Source organism: Bolinopsis microptera, chromosome 10, assembly GCF_026151205.1.
Source record: "Bolinopsis microptera isolate Bmic1 chromosome 10, MBARI_Bmic_1.0, whole genome shotgun sequence".
Classification (NCBI taxonomy): domain Eukaryota; kingdom Metazoa; phylum Ctenophora; class Tentaculata; order Lobata; family Bolinopsidae; genus Bolinopsis; species Bolinopsis microptera.
In genome coordinates, this window is record NC_087081.1 from 5889509 (window position 1) to 5914230 (window position 24722).

Genomic DNA, 24722 nt, shown 5'->3' on the forward strand with positions numbered 1-24722 from the left:
AGCTTTACACCTCGTGCGTTCACTGTTCGCGTCTTAATTGCGCCCAGTTCACTGTTGCCTCGCGTTATTCCATCATCCATATTTCTGCTCTTAGTTGCTTTATAATGTGTCAGCAGTAATCAGCCCTGCTGTATTATATATTGTGCTTGATTGTTGATACCTAATTAATTAACTGTTTACGATGGCAGTTATGGTGGATGATGATTAATCACTCTACAATCGCCTGTCACGTGACTTCTTCAACCCGTTCTGTAGATAGGTAGATGGCCCTAAACAACTATTCGAAACCCGGAAACCATAACCCTCTAATCAGATCCCAACCCTAACGGCCTAACCCTAACCAAATCCTTAACAAAAGCATATACTGAAACACTATAGAGAAATTAGGCTAACTTCCTTATACGGTCATATCACGTGAGCGAGACAGTTTTTCGCCAATATCTCGTTAGGGGAGAATTTTAACCTTATGTCATGGGGGTAATAGGTAAGTACTTAGTAACCTCTTTGCTTTTATTCGAGCCTTTTATTAAATCGAAGTTACAGTTCACGAGGTTGATCCTTTGGGAGATATTAAATCCTGTTTTACTATTATTTATAAATTCTAACGTTTAACTTTAATAATAATAAGTAAGTTTGGACGCAGACTAGAAACGAGTTTAATCGACTAAGTTTTTGATTTTGTGTACCTTTTTATCATACAACTTTTTAATTTCAGCAAATTTTAGTTAAAGAGTAAATCAAAGTTAGCAATCATTGAACTCAATAGTTAAAAAGGTGACTGTAAAAATAGAACTAAGATTTCGATACTTTTAAATGAACTTCTAGTTCTAATGATATAATTTTAAATTATTAGATGTTTAAATTTTCCTGATAGCTGGATCATAGTCATGTAGAAATTAGGTTAAACATTGTCATGCAGAAATTAGGTTGAAATAATTTTGTCCATAGAAAACACAGTCACGCCTTACATTATTACAAGCTTTAAAGGGCTCGTGAGTCGTGTTAGTGTTACTATTACTTTTGAGCTTGAAAGCAGACAAAACTTTGCTTATTTGTTTGTTTATTATTTTGTTTGTTATTAGAGAAAGAAGACAATATTACCTCTCGATTATTTCAGGAGAAGCTAAAAGCGCTGAAAGACAAAGAAGCATCTCCCGCAGGAGCTGTTGAATCAGCACGCTGAAGAAGTACAGAGACTGGTGAACAAGCTGATAAACTCAGACAGCAGCAAAAACTTCAAGTGAGCTTCGTGACGTCATTGACATTACCATTGATGATTACCGTCGTTGTGACGTCATTTTCGATGTTGATCGAATGAATTTATTTGTATTCTAGAGATTCTATTTTAGCATTTGACAAGTAACAACTTTGGCTCTGTTTACTGTGCTGTAATGCACTGAACGACCGGGATTCCCGGCGCCGGGGGAGGTGTTTATTCCCGGCCCCGGCCAATTTTGAGTTTTTGGCCGGGAATTATAGATTAAAAAGTCACATAAGAACTTAAAAACTACTGTCTTATTTGACCCACAATTCATACTTACATTTACAACTTATCTTATATTGGTAAGGGATCAATTAGCCGAAGTTAAAATGGAAAGTGCCAGTTTTACTTAGTCTGAAGCACTGAGCGTGAAAAGTGATATTAAAATGGACTCTAAAAGTGCCTGTGTCTTCATACTATGGTGTTCCGCCTCACTTCTATACTACTATAATCGAGCACAGGACTTGACAAGCCCACTAAAACAAGTTGTGTAAAAATACCACCAGTTCACGGCCCAACCACATTGTTTATTTGTACACCCAGTGAATTATTCCTTATATGGCGCGGAACATTCCTGGCCTAACGTGTGTGCCGTGTTTCTCCGCACTATCAGTTGACTACCATTCATGTAGTTGACTGCCACTGTACTCGCATTTATGAGTTACTTTTTTTTACGTGTTTGATTTAAATTGCTCGTGATTAGACACACGTTCGGTGAAAGGGGAGGGGATAGTTTTCACTTTTCAGACAAGGGAAGGGGCAAGGAAACGTGTGATTACTTGATTATTGATTTTTCACGTTTTAAGTTAATCTCGACACGTGTTCAGTAATTATGTGTTTTATAAATACCCTACTGTTTACACTTTTTAAATCCCTTTAAAGCCAACAATATAATCCACAAAACAGACTCCTGGCACTAATTTCAGGATCTAAAATAGGCCCGGGCTTTTTTTTAAGTTACTGACATGACGCTGGTCCTCACTTTTTGGAGTCTACTCCCTCATTTCCAGGTTAGTGCACTATTAGTGGGGAGGAGGTGTATTAACTTTATCAGTCACGTAACCTCATGACACTCCCCATCACGGGTAACTTGTAATGGTAACGTTGTCATGGTAACAGAAATGTGTTTTCAGGCTGAACAGGAAGCTGTACAACAACCGGTCTGACAAGTTACAAGTGGTGGACCTACATCATCTAGATGTACAGGTTCGTTCATTTACTGATTGATAGCTATTTTAATGAACTTATTTGTTTAGATTTATGACGTGTTTCTCAATTGACAATTTTATACCCTCGAGATAATACAAAATTCTATGAAGGATACATTTTTAATTTTCAATTACATAAATGACAAACTTAAGTTGACTAAATCGCTGCCTGTATTTGGATTATTTAAAAAAATCAATTTGGTGTGACCACAGTACCATAAGTCGCACTGAGCATAAAACCTGTGAGCGAATCACCATACTTAAAGAGTGTGTGCCAGCTCATGTCCGTCTTCATAACCTCTTCCCTCCACTGTCCCCATCTTGACTGCATCTCAAGAGAGCCGCATTGAACTTCACTTTCATGCTCGAGGTTTCTTTTAACTCTCTGAAGGACCTCAGCTTGTTGTTCCCGGGCGTTCATCTTCTTCCACGGTTTCTTCCATTCTCCAAAACCAATCCTTGCCCTGCTGTACGGCTGGACCATTCCTCTCACCGCTTCACAGACTAAGTCCCTCTCAGCACAATCTAGTTCCTTGTCTGGTCTCCAAACTCTCCCTGACCTGACTTGCGGTTGAATCGCCCTTATCATGTCATCAAAAAACTGCTGGTAGGACTGTTGGAGTCAACATTTCTCCAGCTTCCAAGTATCAGACAGGCTGCCGATGGGCAAGGCCACACTAGATGTTTGACTAAATAAGCAGATGTTACTCAGTTTGACCCACATGTGAAGGTCGCTAAACTAAATGTAATATTTCAGGTACAAATTCTACTAGTACGATTCGATGCAGTGGAAGAGGTTGAAGTTGACGTTTAAGCAGTCACCCTGCCGAACAAGAAATCAGTCAGGCAAAGAGGCTAGGTTGACTAGAAACTCAATCACTATATCCGTGAAACTTGCTGGAAGCTATGTGAGTTATTTTACCTCCTTATTTCAAATGACCTCCAAACCAATTACATTGAACTTTGAAGAGGTGAAGAAACCATTAATATTTACTGAATTAAATGCGACTATAAAACCGAAATAGTAATACACTGCTGACTACAAAGAAACATCTTACATGGGGTTCAGGCTCATATAAGTGTTCATATGTTAGTGTTCATAGCCGTTGAAAATATGGCGGAATGACAGGCTGAATGTGGCCCAGTAGAAGAAAAAAACATTATAATTCTTTCCGACCATAATAGAAATACAATTAAACTAGAATGAAACAAAGAGTATTAAATTTTTAAATTAGTCGAGTCAACCAAATTTCACAGAGAAGCTGGACATTTATACGACAATTTAAACGCAATGTGTATGCGCCGTGATCAATGGTCACGGCGCAGAACCATTGCGCCGTGACCGTTGATCACGGCGCATAACCCGTAAGATGCTGCGCACATTTTTGATTTTAAAATGGCGGGAACACATTTCAACTGCCATTGTTATACGATACATTGAAGTGCATAGTGGAGTGTGTGGTCTGATAGTAGACAGAGGATTTATTCGAAACATTCCCGGTGCCTTCAACTGTTCTTTGCACTGACTATTTGATTGCTTAAACGAATAGGCGAGCCTTCAAAAACATTAGTTTTCATAGTTTTATGATGCAAATATGATTTTTCCATTTACTTAACTGATAATACCCCCAATATCTTTTCAGGTGTGGAGGTCGGACCGAAACTGTAATCAGACACTAAACATTAACGAGGACCAATTATTTTACTCCCTTAATGATGAATAAAGATCGCTGATTGCTTTTACTAATATATAGTGTTAAAATGAAAGAGAAACTGTTGAGACGAAAGAGAAAAACGCACTCATTTATTTATAGTTTTATGTCTTAACAATGTTATTCGAAAGCTAATTTTAAAAGCTGGCTCTGAATCCTTGCTAAATGATTTGGGAAGGTGTAAGGGCTAAATATGCCTGTAGACATCATTTTCAGTGGGTTTTATGAAGTTTATGATTAGGGTATATTTTGGGACTGAAATAAGCGCAAGACCTTCGACGTTTCTATTCCTACTGTTTTTTTAATTTAGCAAATATACAAAAAAAAATTATACTGTCGTAAAGATAAAATGTTTAGTCATCGGATAGATACTTCAAAATTAAGTATTAAAATAACCGAGCTAAGATATTCAATGTTAAACTCAAAAATGTTCACGCGTTTATGAAGAAATATCTAATTCTGCGCGTAGTTTTTTGGTCACAACTATGGCAAATTTTTACCAATTTTGTTCATAATTTCAAAATGTTATTTAGTAGACAAATTACTTTCGGACTAAATCCTTATTGTTTATTCAAATCTAAAAGAAACAACATTTATTTGACTTCAAAATTGTTCAATCTGAATACGAGCTAATTACGACGAAGGGAGGTCACAACACTGCGCGCAGGAGTGCATGTGTATACGCGTACTGCGTGACGCGCTTGTTGCACAAGTAGAATACAGGAGGGCTAAGGTCAAAGAAACTGCTGCTCACTGCTGCTCGCTGCTCACTGCTGCTGTCACGCGCGCGCACACAGCAGCACACAGGAGGGGCTAAGTGCAAAGAAACTGCTGCTCACTGCTGCTCACTGCTGCTCACTGCTGCTCACTGCTACTAACTGCTGCTCACTGCTGCTGTCGCGCGCGCGCCCATAGCAGCAGTGAGCAGCAGTGATTAGCAGTGAGAAGCAGTGAGCAGCAGTGAGCAGCAGTTTCTATGCACTTAGCCCCGCCTGTGAGCAGTGAGCAGCAGTGAGCAGCAGTGATGAGTGAGCAGCAGTTAGCAACAGTTTCTTTGCTATTTTCACTTAGCCCCTCCTGTGCAGTGCGTTGCGTGCTGATAATTGAAAATTGGAATGCAACGAATGCACCGGGCGTACAACGTACCAGTGCATTTTATTTAATGTCGTTAGGTGCGCGCGAGCTCAAACCGGCAGTAAAAAAACAAAAACGCACTTTTAGCGAGCCAACCAGCCAGTAAAGTTTTCTTATTAAGAGTACGCGCGCGGCCATATCGTCGCACTCGCCACTGTTAAAATGTTAATGATATAAAACATAAAATGAAAATTGAAAATGAGGCGATTAAGGATTACGATTACAATGCGCGACGTGAAACATGAACAAAACTGACCCCCGGCCCAGTGGCCAGTACACGCAATTTTTAGCATTTTGCTTCAACCGGGCAGTGGGAACTTAACATTTTAAAATGTTTTAATCCGTTAATGTTTGCGAAGCAAACATATGAAAATTGAAAATTGAAAGGCACAGTTTATATTTCCACCGAAACACATGAGGGCTATAGTGCAAAAAAATTGCTGCTCACTGCTGCTCACTTCTGCGGACTGCTGCTCACTGCTGCTCACTGCTGCTCACTGCTGCTCACTGCTGCTGTCACGCGCGCGCACATAGCAGCAGTGAGCAGCAGTGAGCAGCAGTGAGCAGCAGTGAGCAGCAGTTAGCAGCAGTTTCTTTGCACTATAGTCCGCCTATGGAAAGCACACTTCTCAAATTGCGCGCATTGGAGTAGCTTCATTTATACTACATGAATCGAAATCAAATCGTTTGTAATGTATTCAAAATCAATATATGGCATATGCACTTTACTTATTTAAATCACTTGGAATACTTTCGAAAAAGAATAACAAGCTCAAAAATGCTACTATCTTATTTTTTTTTTGTAAAAAGCACATCAACGTGAGTATCGTTTGTCGAGGTGCCTCAAAAGTGACTTTGAACGATTCCTCGTTCAATTTTGGTCGGCTGACGTTAGCTTAATGCAGAATCAAACAAGTTATAAACATATTTAATACATACAAAATTAGATTTGCTTTCGGTTGAAGTTTGGTCAAATGAAAAATCTAATCAAATCATGTCATGTGAATTAATTGGCAGACAGTAATTTATTAATTTGATTTGACCCAACTCATTCATGGTATCAGATTGACAGCTTAGAGTATTTCAATTTTACCTATGAAGGACTTTGTAATTCCTCAATCTTGTACGTCAGTGAAGTCTAGTTTTAAAACCTGCTTCCTGTCAAGCTGTTTGTACAGTGTCATTCATTGGGGTTTCCCTCTGAAGTTCCTTGACCTTGTACTCTCTGTCAAACCATGGAACTTCATTTATGACAGTTTCAAGCTACCTTCAAGCTCTAGTTATCATTAATTTATAATTTGTTATTACAGTGTGGGTCAAAAGTCAGTACCCATACGTTGGCCTTTATAGCTCAGTCATTTAGTGCCCAATCGAAATAATTCTTTCTGGTATAACTAAGTACCACCACTGGTTCGAGGAATTTGTCAACTCGCAAAATATTCGTGTTCATTTTTTTCATTCATTTTCGCAATTATTTTCTAATTTTACTGAATTGTGTTTGGCCATTCGATGTACGTTTGTCCTGAAAAAATGAGAGTTCTAGCTTCTCAGATGACCGAGATACGAAGCATAATGAGTTTATTCATAGCATGTGATCAGGTGATTGGCTTACCTAATCACGTGATAAGGTGACCCCGTTAACTACCCTGTTAAACATAATGGGAGTCGTTAAGGCTGCCCAATTAAGTTTTAATACTTTCAACACTACTATATAACAAATAATTTTAGGTATGGCTACCGATGAGTAATCCGTTGGAGTAAAGTCTGCCGGTGTCCTGGGTGTGATGGATCTGAGTCAGATGGCAGGTTGTGGAGGTGGTAATCGTTTCTTCCTATTGCCCTGGTAGTCTTGTACTGCCAGGGCTCCTGCGGTCTGGTACGAGGTTAGTTTTATTGTTAGAGATCTAGTGATGTTTGAAATTTATTAACTCCTTTTAGCTACTTCTCCTTTAGATAAGTATTGCATTCTTTTTTCTGCTATACAGTTCTTTACAACACCTCTGTTCATTATAATTCAAATTTTTTTCACTCTGAACTATAAATCTCTGGCCTATTAACTGTTTCAGATCCAGATTGCTAGGGTTTACAACGGTGCCACTGAAACATCCTGCTGTTGATCTCTTATCCGGATCACCCAGTCTCCTCCCGATCCTCCCACACTTCACAACAAGATGCCAACACTGCCCGCCAACTTCCTCGCCTTACTGCAAAACTTATCTCTTGAAGTAAAGCAACACATGCATACCCTCCTTACTCAGAGTATCCTGGACAGTCTGAAAGAGAAAAAGCTTGCTTCTAAAATAGAACGTATAGATGAAAAGAAGAAGGAAAAGAAAACGAAGAAGGAAACTACTGTTCAAAATGTCTCGTATAGCCCACATACGCTCGTAGAGCACGTTCCAGTTCTCCCTGGAATGGATGAAAATCTATTCCAGAAAATCACAGAAGAATTAGATTCAATGAATCTTGAAGGCAAATCTAATAAAGTCCACACCCTATGGCTAAGCCCTTCATCAGAAGACTACTGCTTTGGTAACATAGTCAACAAGCCACATCCCATCAACAACTTCCCTAGCATCTTTAAGTTGATGGGACTTATTAATGACCTCCCCTCCACCACCAACAACATGGATGCTTGCCTTGTTACTAGGTACGACACTCAGCAAGCTAAGTTAAGCCTCCATAAAGACGATGAAGACCTAATAATATCACAGTCCAGCTCCATTTGCACTTACTCAATAGGGGCTCCGCGGTCACTTGAGTTTGTGCTCGATACAACCCAAGTAGAACAACGCACAACTAGGGCCTCTAGGTCAAGGCCAGCCCAAGAGTTGATTAACGCAGACTTCACCCTTCCTGCCACCAATGGCACACTGAACATCATGAAGCCTGGTGCACAGCAAGTCATGAGGCACAGGATTGCCCCAGGAGTTGCACCTTCTGACAATGAAATTTGTTGGAGGTATAGTCTCTCCTTCAGAAAGTTAACCACACCTTCCTCTTCCCCTTCATCTCCTATTCTTCCCTCTCCTACATCCGACAGTCCTAATAAGGTACCCCCAAAAGCTCCCATCACAGACTCTCAAAAACACCAGAAGTCTATCATCCTCATTGCTGGTGACTCCTTTGCTGCTCGATTGGACGCTGATCGCCTCAGTAGAGGTAAAGAAACTGTCACCAACATAGCTAAGGGTGGGCTTAAGATCTCAGCTATACAGAAATCTATTGAGGCCTTTCATACAAAGAACCCTCTTGTGCAGGTAAAGAAACTGTTCTTAAGCTTCGGTGCCAACGACATCCGGTACTGTACCCAGGGTGTCAATCATCTCAAGACCCCTGTGAGTGACCTTATGAAGACAGCAAAAAAACTTTATCCAAATGCACGTGTTTTTGTACAAGCTATTCCACCAGTCCACCCCAACGGACAAGATAAAATCCCTGGTAATGTTTGTGCTATGAATAATTTGATCTTTGATCGCTGCTCTAGGCATAAACTGTTTTACCTTGATGTTTTTTGGGCTTTCTTAGACCGCTATGGAAACAGAAACGAGAGATTATTTCCTAAATGTGACAATAGGGGCTTTTATGATATTCATCCCAGCCCCAAGGCTGGGATGCCAGTGTTGGCAAAGTTCTATCTCAGAATCATACACTCAAAGTGGTTTAATCCATTGGGATACTGATGTGGTAATTCAATTCAATATTTAAATTTTTCATTGTCTGCATCAGTATCCTATTGGATCTGATCATTTGGATGTTATTTATATGTATTCAAACGAAGTGATAGCATAATGTATGTTACTTCATATTATAGCACAATACCTAACAAAACACAACGGCGAGACACAATTCTGTTAATAATATACTTTAAAGTTCCATGGGAATATCGGCTCAACAACACCGTGTTGCAACTGGTATGTTTTCTAGGTATGTTATCATCAGTAAAAGTAATAGAGGTAACGGGGAAAATTTGTTGTCCTGTCTTCTGTCTCGTCATATGTTATGTGCTCTATTGGGTATATTTTATTTTTATGTTATTTTGTATATATTTTCTTTGACTATCGATGCTAATATACTCCCTGGTGCTCCCCTACAACCTAAAATACACTCTGTACCATGTTTGAGGTCATCCATAAATCTTTACTTTATGGTAATATTTTGTACCATTTTTCTCAGACACTTTAAACTTGTGTATAGGGGGGAGGGGGGCATTGGGACAGCCTTAGCTGCAATTTCTGTAAAATTGCTATCTACCACAAAAACCGAACTGTCACCTACCATGTCACCGAAACAGACTGTTAAGTTACTTTTCGGTATAACCAGCAGCTGGCTTGGGGTCATGTCTAGGTGTGGTCTGGTTTTTCTATCTCTCCTTAATATTTCCCTGATAGTAATTTGTAATTGTTCCTTACTGAACCCTGGACCAAATTTATCCGTTGTTTACAATAATGTCCATGGTTTCCTAAATACACGCGATTTAGCATCAGGAACACCACCACTAAATATGACCAAGATACATGAATTCCATGGTTATATCTACAAACATAAGCCTCACATCATTATTCTAAACGAGACATGGCTGAAAAATTCCATTCTCAGTAATGAGGTGCTCCCTGACAAATACAAAGTATTTAGGCTTGACCGATCCTTAAGATCGCATCCAGTGGATGCAACCCAGCCCAAGAAATTCAGAAAAAACGGTGGTGGTGTTCTGATTGCCCATAGAACAGACATTGATATCTCGAGTCTAAAGTTCTCTAAAGTTAGTGTTCAAGCTGAATTATTATCCATCATAATTAAGACTCAGTGTGGAAGAAACTTTTGTATATCAACATTTTATAGAGTAGGAACGCTTGGCTTAGATAATTTTGAATCTTTCAAGAAACATTTTGTTACTTTAGCATCTGCCAGAAAATTGCAAAGGCACATTCTGGTAGGTGACTTTAATTTGGCTTCGATTTCCTGGCCAGATGGTCAGTCATCTTGCCAGCTACATTCTAGCTTTGTAAATTTTCTCACTGATGACCTCGGACATACACAACTTATTAGCTCCCCTACTCACAAGTCAGGCAACACCTTAGATCTTGTGTTCACTAACATTCAAAACCTTATTAAGAATGTTAAAGTTTTAGATCAAAACGAAATGTGTATGTCCGACCACTTTTGTATCACATTTGACATTGATATTAAGACCAAGTATATTAAGCAGCCTAAAAGAAAGATCTTTAATTATAGTAAAGGTAATTTTAGGGGCCTGAATTCTGAGTTATTTAGCATCGATTGGGATAGTATATTTGAGTGTAATGATCCTTATCTTGCCTGGAGTCGATTCAGAGGAGTTCTCGGTGCAGCCTGTGACCGATGGATCCCTAAAAAGACCATTAAGTCTCAGTTCCAGCCCCCATGGTATGACTCCGAATGTGATCGTCTCCTACGAAATAAGGAGAAATGGAGAATAAGGCATAAGGGGAGCAACTCTGAGTCTCATAAACAAAAGTTTCGTGCATTTCGCACAAAATTTAAAAATTTGATGGACGAAAGAATGAGACTCAGTGTTGAGGATGACTCCGATGATGCTCTTATCTCCAAGAAATTCTGGACCTACGTTAAATCTAAATCAAAGTCAACCAGGATCCCTGAAACTGTCAAATATCATAATCGCTTTCGAAACAATCCATCTGATCAAGCTGCCCTTTTTAACGAATATTTTTATGAGCAGTTTTCTCAAGAGAGCGATTATGGCATTGACATAGATTTTCGTGATGATTGTTTTTCAAGTCTTGTGTTTAGTAGAGAAGATGTTCTGTTGATTCTTAAAAAGTTAAATCCTAACAAGGCCCCTGGCCCTGATGGGATTCATGGGAGAGTCCTCAAAAACTGTGCCCAAAGCCTTGCATACCCACTTAGTGTTTTATTTAACCTGTCTTTCTCGAGCGGATGCATACCCCCTGATTGGAAGCTGGCACTTGTAGTACCAGTGCACAAAAAGGGCGATAAGTCTTCGGTTGAGAACTACAGGCCTATCTCGTTAACATCTCTTGTAATGAAAGTCTTTGAAAGGTGCATAAAGACTGCATTATACGCTGCATGTTCTGATCTGTTGGATGACCGACAACACGGTTTTGTTAATGAACGTTCATGCACAACCCAAATGATACCTTTCACGGACAATCTTGCACTTGCATTGAATAACAGGTCCAGGACTGATATAATATATTTTGATTTTGCGAAAGCTTTTGATAGCGTTTCGCATGACCTCATTTTAAGTAAATTAAAGAATATTTTTAATGTCGATGGACTAATGCTTAAATTTATTAAGTCCTATCTTGAGGGGCGACAACAACAAGTAGTGATAGGAGGCCAAACGTCTTCTTCTCTACCAGTTCGGTCTGGTGTCCCTCAAGGTTCTATACTTGGCCCTTTATTGTTTGTAATATTTATAAATGACATGTTCTCCTGTGTCTCTGAAGGCACCAATATCGCCCTTTATGCAGATGACACTAAAATTTGGAGGGAGATCCTTGGTTACCCTGACCATCACATAATCCAAAATGACATCAACAGATTATATGATTGGTCAGTGAGAAATCGAATGAAGTTCCACCCACAAAAGTGCAAAGCCCTCTCTGTGTCCCTGCAAAGAAACGTGCTGGATAACTTGCCATTCAATACCTTCTTTTATAAACTTTCTGGAAGTGATATTGACTTTGTGCCCTCTCAGTCAGATTTAGGAGTCGCAATAAACTCCAGGTTTAATTGGGGTGCACAATGTAAAGCGCTTGTTTCCAAAGCTACCTCTAGACTTGGACTACTTAAGAGAACATGTCATTTCACTACTGATAAAAGGCAGAAAAGATCGTTCTATTTAGCGTTAATTAGGTCTATATTTGAACATTGTTCTGTCATATGGTCCCCTCAATCTGCAACTCATCTTCAACAGTTTGTTGCTATCCAAAAGAGGGCTATTAAATGGATCAATGGTGAACCTTACTCCAGTTATAATGACGATAAACTTGCTACAGAGCAAAAGAAACTAAATATTCTCCCTGTTAAACAGAAGTTTATTTATAACGATCTTATGACCTTCTATAAAATAGTGAATAGCATAATTCCAGTTTCGCTCCCTACATATATAGTCCTATGCCGTCCAGAGGGCACCCGATACACTAGGCACAATGCTCAAATAATTGATATGTCGGATACTTCAACTTACATGAGTACCACTGTGCCCTGCTCGGATGCCTTCCGAAATAGCTTTTTTCATAGATCTATGCTGAAATGGAATAGTCTACCAGTATGTATCCGGCAGTCAGAGCGGATTTCTACTTTTAAGGCCAAACTGATCAAGTACCTCTGGGCTGCCGATACAGTCTGGCCAGATTAGCTCATCAGTCTTATGAGTCTCAGAAATTTGTTTTTGTTGGTTACAATTCTGTCCGTCCAATTTCCTATCTGCTTGTCCTTTTCTTTTTTCTTTATCAGTTGTGACGGAATTGTAATGAACAAAATCCTTATAATTATTTATGATATGTTTGATTTCTTGTTAATGTTTGTCATTCAAATTTGGTAGACGGCCCCAACGTTAATGTGGCTCTTGCTATGTGTTGGTTCAGCCGAATTAATTATTATATAGTCAAGTTTATTTTTCTCGTTAGTTGTCATCCGGCCAAACATTAAGCAACTTATATTGCAGTACCATTTACCATTTAGTATATCAAAATATGTCATTGTAATTTTGCATGGCTGAAATGTAACGCTTGATTTATATATATATAATGATTAATTGAATTTTCAAATAAAAAAAAGGTGTCGGTGTCACGGTGTCACATAATCACCCAATCAATTTTGCTAACAAGATACACAATTCGCTTGATAACTTCGTCATTTCTAATCCTTTTAACATCATTTTTATCAGATCAGATGCAAAATGTAATAATCTACCATCTCAGAAAAAATTAGGCGTCCAACATGTTCTGAGAGAACAATATAGGTGTTTTAATATTGAATGGGCGTGGTCTAAAATATGCGAATTTTCAAATTTTTGCAACAGAATCCTCAAACAAGTACGTACAGTATGCCATCTGCAAAGTAACAACTCTCAAATATAAAAGACGGCCCGGAGGTATAAGACCCAACGTATGGGTTCTGACTTTTGGCCCACCCTGCATTTTTAGTCAATAGCTACATCTAAATGTGTTGTTAGAGGGTGAGAGGGGGCTAAAATATGCAAAACCTTGCTGACGCAATATTTGATTGTACTTTGATCTATTCGATCTATAAAGTACCAATTTCCTATCTAGAATGGTAAACTTAAGAGCTGCTGGTATCATTATCTACCGCACTGCGAAAAATGCATCGCCAGAAATACTCCTCCTCCAAACTGCATACAATAAAGAGTGGGCACCACCGAAAGGTCATGTTGATCCCGGGGAAAGTGACCTAGACACAGCCTATCGAGAGACAGAAGAGGAGGCTGGGATTAAAAAATGTGACATAACTTTGAATGACGATTTCAAAGAGGAACTACATTATGTTATAACAAAATCTATCTATGTTGAAGATGTAAATAAGAAGAAGATATCTGTATATTTCTTGGGGAGGGTGAATTACACTCAGAATGTTGTTCTTTCTGATGAACATCTAAGCTACAAATGGGTAACATTTCAGGATGCCATTGCTACTGCTAAGTTTGAAAATAATGTTTCACTTTATTCGTCAGCTCAAAATTACCTTCAGACAAATATGAGTTGAAATGGTTCTTGAAAGCCCTGGTTTAGAATCTAATTGTGGAATGCTTTTTTAGGTTTTCTTGTGTCCTACAGTGTTTTTGTGGCACATGCATGTGCATTTTAAGTTGTTGTGCCACTATAATATAAAATTTTAAATTATTTTTATTATTATTTTTGTAAATCTTTTCCATGGATCCCTTAATATTTTAGAGTTGAAATTGCCAAGTTTTCATTTAAGATAGTTGCAAATGTTTTGAAACATCCATTTAACGATAAACTTTGGGGATATATATTTTATGATTTTTTGTTTGTTTGTTTACAAAATTTTAGATTTTCAACGGCTTAGTGGCTCAGTTGGTTAATCTGCCTGGCATTGCTTGAGGTACCAGGTTCGATTCCCAACTCTGTCACTAGCCGTGGGGTGAGCGTTGTCGACGCTCAGCTAAAGATCCTGAGTGGTCTATGCAGCCCCCCCGGTCCACTCAGCCAAATACTCGAGAAATCGGGTGTGAGGGTTAAATGAGGAGCTGCCCATTGCAGCAAAGTCTCGGGCGAAGAAAGTATGGTACACACTACCTTAACCGTCACTGGCCTAAAGTATAATTGAATCCTTTGGCTTCCTGTAATTGGCTGGTTACACACTTGTGTAACAATGTGGCTGTTGGAATGTCCGAAGTAAAATAAGTGTTGAGATTTAAAATTAAAAATTGAAATAATGGTCAACTAGATTTTCAGGATGCTCAAAGTTGACAAAAGTCATTGTAAACTCGGTGCAAGTGGTGGAAACATCTTACATGTAGAAACTGAGGACAGGAGGAATTGTTTGAAATTAAGCCTACGAAGAAACTACATTGCAAATGCTGAGAACATGCTTCAAGACTTTTCATCACTCACTTGGCTATGTTTATCTGCAAATGCCTTAACAAGTATTCCAAGAGCACTGGAAGATCTACTCAATTTGAAGCACCTGTTTATCAGTAACAACAAGATTCAACTTATTGAAAATTTAGATAATTGCATAAACTTAGAAACCATTGATGTACGTCACAACCGATTGCAAGAACTATCTGGAGTTGCTCATCTTACAAAACTAACCAGCCTTTCTGTTAGTGGGAACATCATCAGTAAAATTGGTCCACATAACATTTCTTCTGATAAGCTTGTTTTCCTGGGCCTATATGGTAATAAAATTTCAGATTTTGAGGAAATAAAATCAGTTGTGAAAAACATGAACAATTTATCCAAACTATTTATTGGTTCTAATCCTTTCTGTGATAATTTGCCACTGAAGCCATCATTTAATGTGACTGTCTGTTCAAAGGATCACAGTCAAACCAATGGTACTAAACGGATGAAATGTATTGGTGATTCTTTGAATCTTTCCGAAATGTTAGCACTTTTAAAATGTTTGTGTCCATCGTTGGTTAACATAGATAACAATATTATAGATTGATAAATGATAACATTAAATTATAAGTTTTCTTCTATAAGTTTCAATTTTCAATGACAACTACTCACAATTTAATCTTGTTTTATTTTTTATGATCGTTATATTGTACTTTGTACATAACTAATTTACTTGCACCTAGAACAGAACAGTGTTTATATATTTCAAGTCAGTGATTTATTGATATATTGTGAAATCATCTATTAAATTAAAAGCCTATTAGGTTGGTCAGTGGATAGCTGTATCATGTCACTTGGTTCTGGTCAAAACCCCCAGAATAGCAGAAAAAGACCCCCAGAAGGAAGCAATGAGCACCACAGGAAGCACCAACGCAACAACCAGGGCCCAAAAAGTGTCAGTGATGCAATCTCACTTCTTAAATCTTGTGTCAATTCTATTGTAACATCACCAATTAATCTTAATGATGAGTTTTCCGGTGATGAGTCTTCCGGTGATGAGTTTTCCGGTGAAACGAGACCATTGATCTTTGCTGACAGTGGTTCAGTTGAGTCATTTCCTAATCAGCCTTTAATTAAAATTACTGGATTTGGAATTTTACCTCTTCCTGTTACTGGAGTGCTTTTTCAAGAATTGGCTAAACATTTCGACTGTGACCAAAACTCCAATTCAATTTTTATTGATGTCTCAAAACTGTCTTTTGGAGATGCTTCTTTTGAGAGCAAGGTAGATGTTTTACAGAAAAAACACATCTTTCGAAAAGTTGGATGTTTCTCTTTCCTTCGACAAAGTTGTCTATCTACTGGACTGACAATTCGAGGACCTCATACTGATACAAGAGTTCACAAACCACTTTACCTCAATAACTATTCATGCATTAATGGTGATATGTACCAATTTGGAACTCTGTGCATCCAGCTTCCATCCGTCTATTCAGGAGGGAAAATGAAAGTAGAACATGAAGTTGAGAAGTGTTCATTATCATTTGATCCATCTCTTAACCAACAAACCTGCTTTTATTATGCAGGTATTGGAGCAGCTACAGTTTCAGAAGCTTCTATTACAACAGGATATAAAGTTACCCTAGATTATTCTCTCTATGCTGCAGGTGGAATAGATAAACGACTCCATCCAGCTATCAAACAGAAAATATCCATTGGAAGTTACTTGAAGTATCTGTGTGAGAAAGACAAAGTTGTGTTCTGGCCCTTGAATAGTATTTATAGGGGTAAGGTAGATGACATATTGAAGTTTAATGACTCTGGTGACAAGCATCTCGTAAATTGCATCCTTGAAGGAATTTCGTATTCAGACTTAGGTCAGGTGGAGGTATATCTTACCAGCCTGAGGAAGACGGTCATTGAAAAAGGCAAATGCTTAGAAAACAATCGTGTGCTGCTTGCTGAGATGATGGGTCAGGCCAAACCAGATATATCTAAAGAAAACTGCTTTTTGGTGGACGGAAACCGCTCTACTGAAATATCATACAAGATATGTGACTTTAAACCATTGAATCAGAACACATCTAGTGCAAAATCACTTACTATTGATGGACTGAGCATAGAATATGTTGAACAATTTGCTGCTATTAAGGATTGGGGACCAGTGGTGGATGTTGGGTGCTCTGGGCATTCTCCGAAAAACCCAGATAGAGAAATAGCTCTATATGAGTCTTATCAGCATAAGGATGTGATTGTGGTCCTGTCAATAACAAGATGTTTTTCATATAAGCTAGAACAAAGCGTCGAGTGTGCAATGGAATATTTAGAGGGTGCTGACGTGTCCCTCTTAAGTGAAGAGCAACTCCGTGAGATGGAGAAATCAGTGATTGTGAAACTGCGAAACAAACTATCCCGGGAGTCTTGTGGGATAAAATATAGGATGATTAGTTTGTGTATAAGAAACAAGAGCTGGCTCAGCTGTCTTGACATGATACGAATCTGTTCTCGGAAAAATAATGCTGGTATTCCACTAAAAGAGGATATGAAGTTTGCCTACAAGATAATTGCAAAGGTTGTTGACACATTTGGATGGGAGAAGGCGGAGAAACCGGTGATGTTGTTGTTTAAGAAGTGTCGGGCTTATCAGTGCAAAGAGGTTATAAAGTGTGTCAACCTTATTCCTCAAGCAGACAAGGGGAAAGTATTCGACTTTCTTATCGAGAAAATAACAGTGAACAGTGACCATTTCAACAACTTCTACTGGTTTTTTCACAATATATTCAGTTTTGGCATCTCTTCCACACAAAATGTCCCTGAATCTGTCTGGAAAAACCTTACAGGCTGTACTGATTTTCTTTACCAAAAAAGGCTAATCAATTGCCTTCAAAGATATGGACACAAGGTAGATGATAAGATTCTTAGCATTTGCTATGACCAAGTAGACGATTATTATGATATCTGGGAACTTTCTTTTGACAACAATGGTTCTATTTCGGAAGAAGAATGTGATGACAGGGGTATGCCATTTGACAGTGATGAACATGACCCATGTTTTGTGAATAATGTCCTTAAATATTGCATAAAAAAAGGTAAAACAGAAATGCTATCCAGGTTTGCTGATCTTGCCAAGAAGTATTGGGAGTGCGAAGAGAACTCCTGCCACCTAGTTGCTTTTGTGATAGAGATGTTTACCAACGAATACAACTTGAATCAACTTGATAAGTCCCTTGCAGGTCTTGTTCAGCAGAGAATGAACTTTCTGAAAGTTTCAACTGAAAAAGGTATGCCCCCCTTTTCATGGTGCCAGCCTGTAGTCAACCAGCCTAAAGATGACTCTTTCTTACATATGGTAGATTTCTTACATAGCCCCGAGGAAGTTTACAATTTCCACTTGGACTCACCTGCACAGTTTTTGAAGATATTTGATGAAAAGCATTGTGAAGGACATTACTCACTCAAGATAACAGGAACAGAAGTTCAAGTTACAAAGAAGAAGATAGTTTGGGAGAGGGATGTTGAGCTGTATAAGAACAAACTTGCGGAGTATGAAAAGATTGTGCAGTTTGTTGAAACCAGTGGTATTGTCTTCCCTTGAACAATGAACATATTAAATCATACAATTGATCCATATATGAGCTGATATGTTATGATTTATGAATTTAGGGTTTTCAATTAAACAAATTTTTGTTTCGAATTTATTTTTGATTATCAACAGCTCAGGAACTGACCAAATTATATTTTACGATCCATTTTTAGCCGTTATTAAATTATAATTATTTTATTAGCATGCACTATGCTGTTTCGTATTTTCATTCCAGCCAGTTTTTAATTAATTGACCATTTAACTTATAACTTATCGATCAAATAAAAGTTGTTTTAATTTACTTTAAATTTCAGTTGGTTTGGCAAGTTTAATTGCCCGTTTTGACTTACTCAGATCATTAATTAAGTGATTAGAAATTTAAAAGTCACGCTGTTTCTATAACGACTTGTTTTGTTTAATTGTGGATGGTTTATCTCACTCACCTCCACCTAATTCTAATAATATTATTAATAAATTTGATAGAAATCTTCGTTTTATACAATTGTTATGATCTTTATATTATCCAAGTTTGTATGTTTAATTGCCAATTATGTTCTTAGCCAGAGAATTCTGGATTTTACAGTTGTTTTTAAACATTTTTCATCCACCTGACTGCAAATTGATCAGATTGTTTTTAAAGTTATTCATATTGTTTTTTATCTCAATAATGACCCAAATTATTTCCATACATTTTAACTTATTGATAACAGTTATCAAATAAAATTGTTTATTCTTATTTTGCATGATTTTATTCTAGTTTAGAAAACAATGGATTTTACTGCTTATTGTATCGAAATTTCAGATGACGACTATTTTATTAATTTGACCTAAACTATTGAACAACATTCTGCTTTTGGTCCCATGGTAAAATAATTTAAATTCTAATATGATATTACTTTACTAGCTCTCATCTTCTAAATATTGATTAGCTGCAAGACACACGGAGAGGCAACTAGTGTTCAATGGTTCTCCTTGCGGCCTCTGTTTGTACCCGCAAAGGAAATGGTATGTTATTTCTGTTTAATTATGCAAAATTGATTTATAATCTTAATCTTAAAAATGATTTACCTTTAAATCATTTCTCTGAGAACTTTATTCCAGCGATTTCATAATATAATATCAAGCTAAAAATATTATCGTTAAATAAGCAGAAATATTTTATTCAAATTGTTCAATTGCAGTGATGCTACCCTGTCAGTTCATCGAGATGACAAAATCTCGACAATCTTGTGTAATATAAACGACAATATCAATCAACAAAATCATGTCTAATAACGACATTATCTTCTATCGAAATCCTGTCTAATAACAACATTATCTTTTATCGAAATCATGTCTAATAACAACATTATCTTCTATCGAAATCCTGTCTAATAACGACATAAATATCTTCTAACGAAATCCTGTCTAATAACGACATTATCTTCTAACGAAATCCTGTCTAATAACGACATTATCTTCTAACGAAATCCTGTCTAATAACAACATTATCTTCTAACGAAATCCTGTCTAATAACAACATTATCTTCTAACGAAATCCTGTCTAATAACAACATTTTCTTCTAACGAAATCATGTCTAATAACGACATTATCTTCTAACGAAATCCTGTCTAATAACAACATTATCTTCTAACGAAATCATGTCTAATAACGACATTATCTTCTAACGAAATCATGTCTAATAACAACATTATCTTCTAACGAAATCATGTCTAATCACAGTGCTGTTATCGCGTCAGTTCGTCGAGATGACGAAATCTCGAATAGAAGGACTCCTATCAGCGTTCCCCAAACTGATAGTAACGGACAAGCAGCATACCTTCATCGAAACAGAGAGCGTCAGATACGTTTATCAGCCCCTTGATAAGCTCTACATAGTTTTAATCACCACAAAGTCAAGTAATATTCTGGAGGATTTGGAGACGTTACGACTTTTTGCCAGAGTGGTGAGATTAATTTGTTTATTTTAGTTGTAATTAAGTATGATCGCTGTGTAATGTGTTTCAAGTTCGAAATTTAGACTGATCGTCACTACGCCTGATTCTTTATTTTATATTATGATTAGCACTTTGTTCTATGTCTATAAAGATGTTGCTATGTAACATAGACTGTCCATTATCATCATCTATCTTTTCAGATACCAGAATATTGTAGGAACATCGACGAGAAAGAAGTATCAGAAAACGTATTCCAGCTTATCTTCGCTTTTGACGAGATTGTAGCGTTAGGGTACAGAGAAAATGTTAACTTAGCCCAAATAAAAACATTCACTGAAATGGACAGCCACGACGAGAAAGTATACCAAGCAGTCAGACAGGTAGTTATACTATTCTTAAGGAACTTAAAATAAGGTATTTACTATTAATGTTTTCCAAGTTTTAAATCAAATATTAGTAAATTAACCTGTCTTCTTGTGGGGAGTTGATGTATATTTCTTTGCGATTGGGAGCATTATATAATAATTATAATAATTAATGATATTATATACTTCCTGTTTCCGTGTGGGAAGATAGTTACGTCACCTACACACTATTAATAAGCTGGTTTAATCGTGAACATGGAGATATAAGTTACCATAATGATTTAAGGTGTTTTAAAAGGTTAAACTGATTACAACACTACAAATTTATTACATTTATTGAGGAAGTTCTTACCTATTATACGTGTCCTAAGATCGTTATAAGATTTTAAAATTAGAATGATATTATCTAAAAAGATTCTGTTCAGACGCAAGAACGAGAAGCGAAGGAGGAAATGAAGAAAAAAGCCAAAGAATTACAAAGACAGAGAATGGAGGCTCAGAGAGCAGGCAAAACCCCTTACAGTACAGGTTTGTTATAAAAAGTACTTCTCTAAACCTGGGGAAGTTGGTTAAGACAATTTATTTGGGGGTTAGAAATGGACGCTATCCATTGTGTGTCACTGTATGTAAATTAGTTCCATTGCAAACTAGAACGATTGTATAACAAAATTGACAAAAGTACAACTCTTCAGGTATCGGTAACTCTAATAACTCTGCTCCCATCACACCATCCCCGCAAACAGAAATGGCTATGCCTACTCCAACCCCAGTGCAGCCTTCTAGACCCAAGTAAGACATAAAACTGGTAATATTCACCTATTGCCCAACCGAGTCACACACTGAAATACTGTCTTTGGCAAAATGTGCTTTGTTTTCTGTAACGCGCACAAACACACAGTCATAAAGAGCAAACTTATTTTCGCGCAAATCTTTTTTGGGAACGCGCGCGTCTGCCACATCATATGAGTACTCGTTCCATAGCATGTATGAATAGTCAGTTAACAAACGTAATTTTAACTGTAATCAGTCGTTGATTTCTAATCACAGACAAATAAAAATTGCTATTCTTTGAATTCCTCAGCCGTGTAAAATTTATAATCTCTACAATGTTTCAGGCCCGCCGGTAAAGGAATGAAGTTGGGAAGGAAAAGTGCAGATATCGACACGTTCGTTGACAGCATAAGAAAGGACGGTGGCGTGGTCAAGGATTCCAACAAGATATCAGTGGCAGAGCCTGTCAGACCTTCTGCTGTGACGTAAGTTTCTGATTGGGCTCTCATTTTCTTTTACATGAATTTGAGAACAGATTATTGAAATTAAGTGTAGTTGAACCTGTACGTGACTTAACAGTTTCTATTACTTCTTTACTTTACGTACACTTGTATTGTTGTATCTTGTATTGTACACTGTACAGTACGAATAATCTTTATTTTAGCTTCATGTTGCTCACTCTAGGTGTCCCCTGTTTAATGAAAACAGCACTCCTAGGTAACGAGTATGTGCTGCTGAATTTAAAACTAAAAGCTGAAAGCATCTCTTCGTTTATTTTCTCGGAATATGCCAACTCAACAACAATAAAAACTTGCCTAGTCTGGATTCTTCCTTTTACCCGACAATTTCTCAGAGCATCAACGTCTCCACTGCACTTACGGCAAGAAGAGAAAATCCTCGCCTCGATACACCGCGAAGGTGACGTCGAACAATTTGAAGTTAGGGGGCTTCTTTGTCTTCACGTCACCGATCAGGAACTGGCTTGTGTGCAAGTTAACGTGGACAACAACGAGGAAAGACAGATTCAAATTCAGGTAAGGAGGTCCTCGGGGATGATGTAAGATGTGGTATGGAACTATCCTAACAAGAAACAAAATATTATTGCCAGACTAGGCTAGGCTTAAGATTGTTTTTCATCACGGATATTTGTTCGAGTACAATAAAGGAAGCGACTTCTTAGCAAAATTTGGTCACCAAATTTTTCGCTTATTGATTTATATTGTGCAATGTGCTGCAACTTTTTAAGCCATCCCTTTTCAGACTCATCCAAATATTGACAAGAGAGGATTCCAAGAGAACGGTGTTGTCGCTATGAAACAAGCGGGACGACCGTTCCCTCTAAACACGGATGTTGGAGTATTAAAATGGAGGTTTCAATCTAACGATTCAGAGGACCTACCTCTTATAAGTAAGCTTTCTAAATTTGCTTTTAGTATTAAATTAATTATTAATATTTAATTAAATAAATCAAATTTTACACAGTTGAACAGAATTATGACGTGCTAAATTATATTAACTATTTACGCTGCACGGAGGATTAGCCAATCTAAAATTCAATTCTGTAAGGAGTAAACCAACTAATCTGTAGTAAACCCAACTACGGTCCAACTATAGTTTGAAGAAGATTTAATAACGGTAGAAAAAATGTATATATCATTTTTTGTAACCTTTCGTAGATCTTTTCATAGGTTTTTGGACGCTTTGTCACATGAACATATAAATGATGCATTTAGGTTTATCCTTATATGTTTATATACAATACGTATGAAACTTGATTTCGAGATAAGAGTTCACTAACAAACTAGGATTCTGACCGAACTTTTGAACCCTGACAACCATGAATCATGATACACCTGCTAAAGTTTGAACCTTAATAAGACCTACATCTGAAATCATTGGTTCATTCTGCCTGGCCTCTTATAATTCATCATGATCACATTCATCAACCAAATCACAAACTTTTAAAAACATCACGTTTCCGTACCGAACTCAAAACAATCAGAGATGCTTCAGCCCAACTTACCTATCTACAACAACCAAAATATCATCATAATATGGACTGACAGTCTCTCATAGATGCAAACTTTCTTGTCGGTCACAACGAGGAGCAGACCTGCTAGAGATTGCTATAACTGCCCCGGTACTCTTGGAGCAAACAACTCACCGAAGATCTGGCGGATAGCCGCTCAACAGAAATAAGAAGGCCGATGAACTATCCAAACTTGGTGCTACCATGAATCCGCCACGACCGATAAATTAACCCGACGATAGAATGAAGAGTGGTCCCTCAACGGGCATCAAGATCACTTGAGGAAATAAATACGTCGCTTCTTAGATACATTATACAACAGCGACCTCAGCACACCAAAGACAGATTTATACAGAAACGCAGTTACTTTATAACAGGAGACTGTGGCCTTGGTAATCTCCTCTAACACTAGGTACTGCCCCAGTTTCTTCTTTTAAGATGCCTCAACCAGCAACCTAGAGACAGGCAAAGTATCCTCTTGCTATCCTCTCTCCAACCTCACTTTTTTCTAAACTTGTAGATCTTTAAAACTATAACAATTTCGTTTACTATCGCAAACAAAACTTCTATTTCCGTGAGATTTGGTAGAAAAGGCAAGGTACTCCTTGTTGACAATGGGTCCCATTCTGCCTGGAGCATACCTGGAATCTTAGTATGCTCATCAGGCAGAATCCAAGAAGCCGGACACAGTACCTTAAAATTCCACGGTGGAATTCCACCGAAACTGGTTACAGTTTAAAATTGTCAGCTTACTATGTGACATGTGTAGCATAAAGTATTGTTCCTACGAAAATATACGAGAAAACATAGAAATGTTTAGTCTAATGTTTAGTGCTAATGTTATCACTTATTGATGTTCAGAACACAACAGAAGAAATGCAGTTACAGTTACAGTTCCACAGCGCACAGAACATTCTACAAAAATACCTTGTGAAACATTAGTGATCTTAATCCACCATTCTTGCAAAACAAGTGCTCCAGATTTAATCTAATTTAGATAACCAATTATGTTGTGTGCCTATTATTTCACATTTCAGGGACCCTTCATAGACATCCCTTATCACGACTTATTTAATTCGGCAAATATGTACGAGGCCTATTAATAAGATAAGAATAATGAAATAATAATCCAGACATTTTTAAACA

The 24722-nt window shown here is 37.6% G+C and overlaps 2 protein-coding genes and 1 long non-coding RNA gene across 7 annotated transcripts in view; all 3 read left to right on the forward strand.

Moving 5' to 3' along the window:
• The first annotated feature begins 428 nt into the window (after positions 1-428).
• On the forward strand, positions 429-4726 carry LOC134821920 (uncharacterized). Of its 5 annotated transcripts, XR_010161084.1 has the most exons (7): positions 436-484; positions 716-774; positions 1118-1240; positions 2188-2271; positions 2395-2467; positions 3227-3377; positions 4113-4726. It is a non-coding gene; the product is annotated as an uncharacterized LOC134821920 (long non-coding RNA). The 5 variants fall into 5 exon arrangements; XR_010161083.1 differs by having other exon boundaries at positions 429-774; XR_010161082.1 differs by having other exon boundaries at positions 716-1240.
• Positions 4727-7011: 2285 nt separating this feature from the next.
• Positions 7012-24722, forward strand: part of LOC134822317 (uncharacterized) — a 142053-nt gene continuing 124342 nt past the window's right edge. Inside the window, exon 1 of the mRNA XM_063833307.1 lies at positions 7012-7043. The gene's annotated coding sequence lies outside the window, so the exon portion shown is untranslated. The remainder of the gene's footprint in view (positions 7044-24722) is intronic.
• LOC134821549 (coatomer subunit delta-like) lies at positions 20223-23161 on the forward strand. The gene is made up of 8 exons (XM_063832256.1): positions 20223-20420; positions 20612-20791; positions 21202-21304; positions 21469-21565; positions 21892-22032; positions 22401-22581; positions 22808-22955; positions 23136-23161. The coding sequence occupies exons 1-8, from the start codon at positions 20223-20225 to the stop codon at positions 23159-23161; spliced, it is 1074 nt and encodes a 357-aa protein (XP_063688326.1).

Excerpts from the sequence above, each read along its gene's own strand:
- LOC134821549 (XM_063832256.1), top strand. The coding sequence starts at position 20,223 with ATGACGAAATCTCGAATAGAAGGACTCCTATCAGCGTTCCCCAAACTG. Across the intron at positions 22,582-22,807 it reads AAAGACAGATTCAAATTCAG|ACTCATCCAAATATTGACAA; the intron begins GTAAGGAGGTCC and ends ATCCCTTTTCAG. Across the intron at positions 22,956-23,135 it reads AGAGGACCTACCTCTTATAA|TAAACCCAACTACGGTCCAA; the intron begins GTAAGCTTTCTA and ends ACTAATCTGTAG.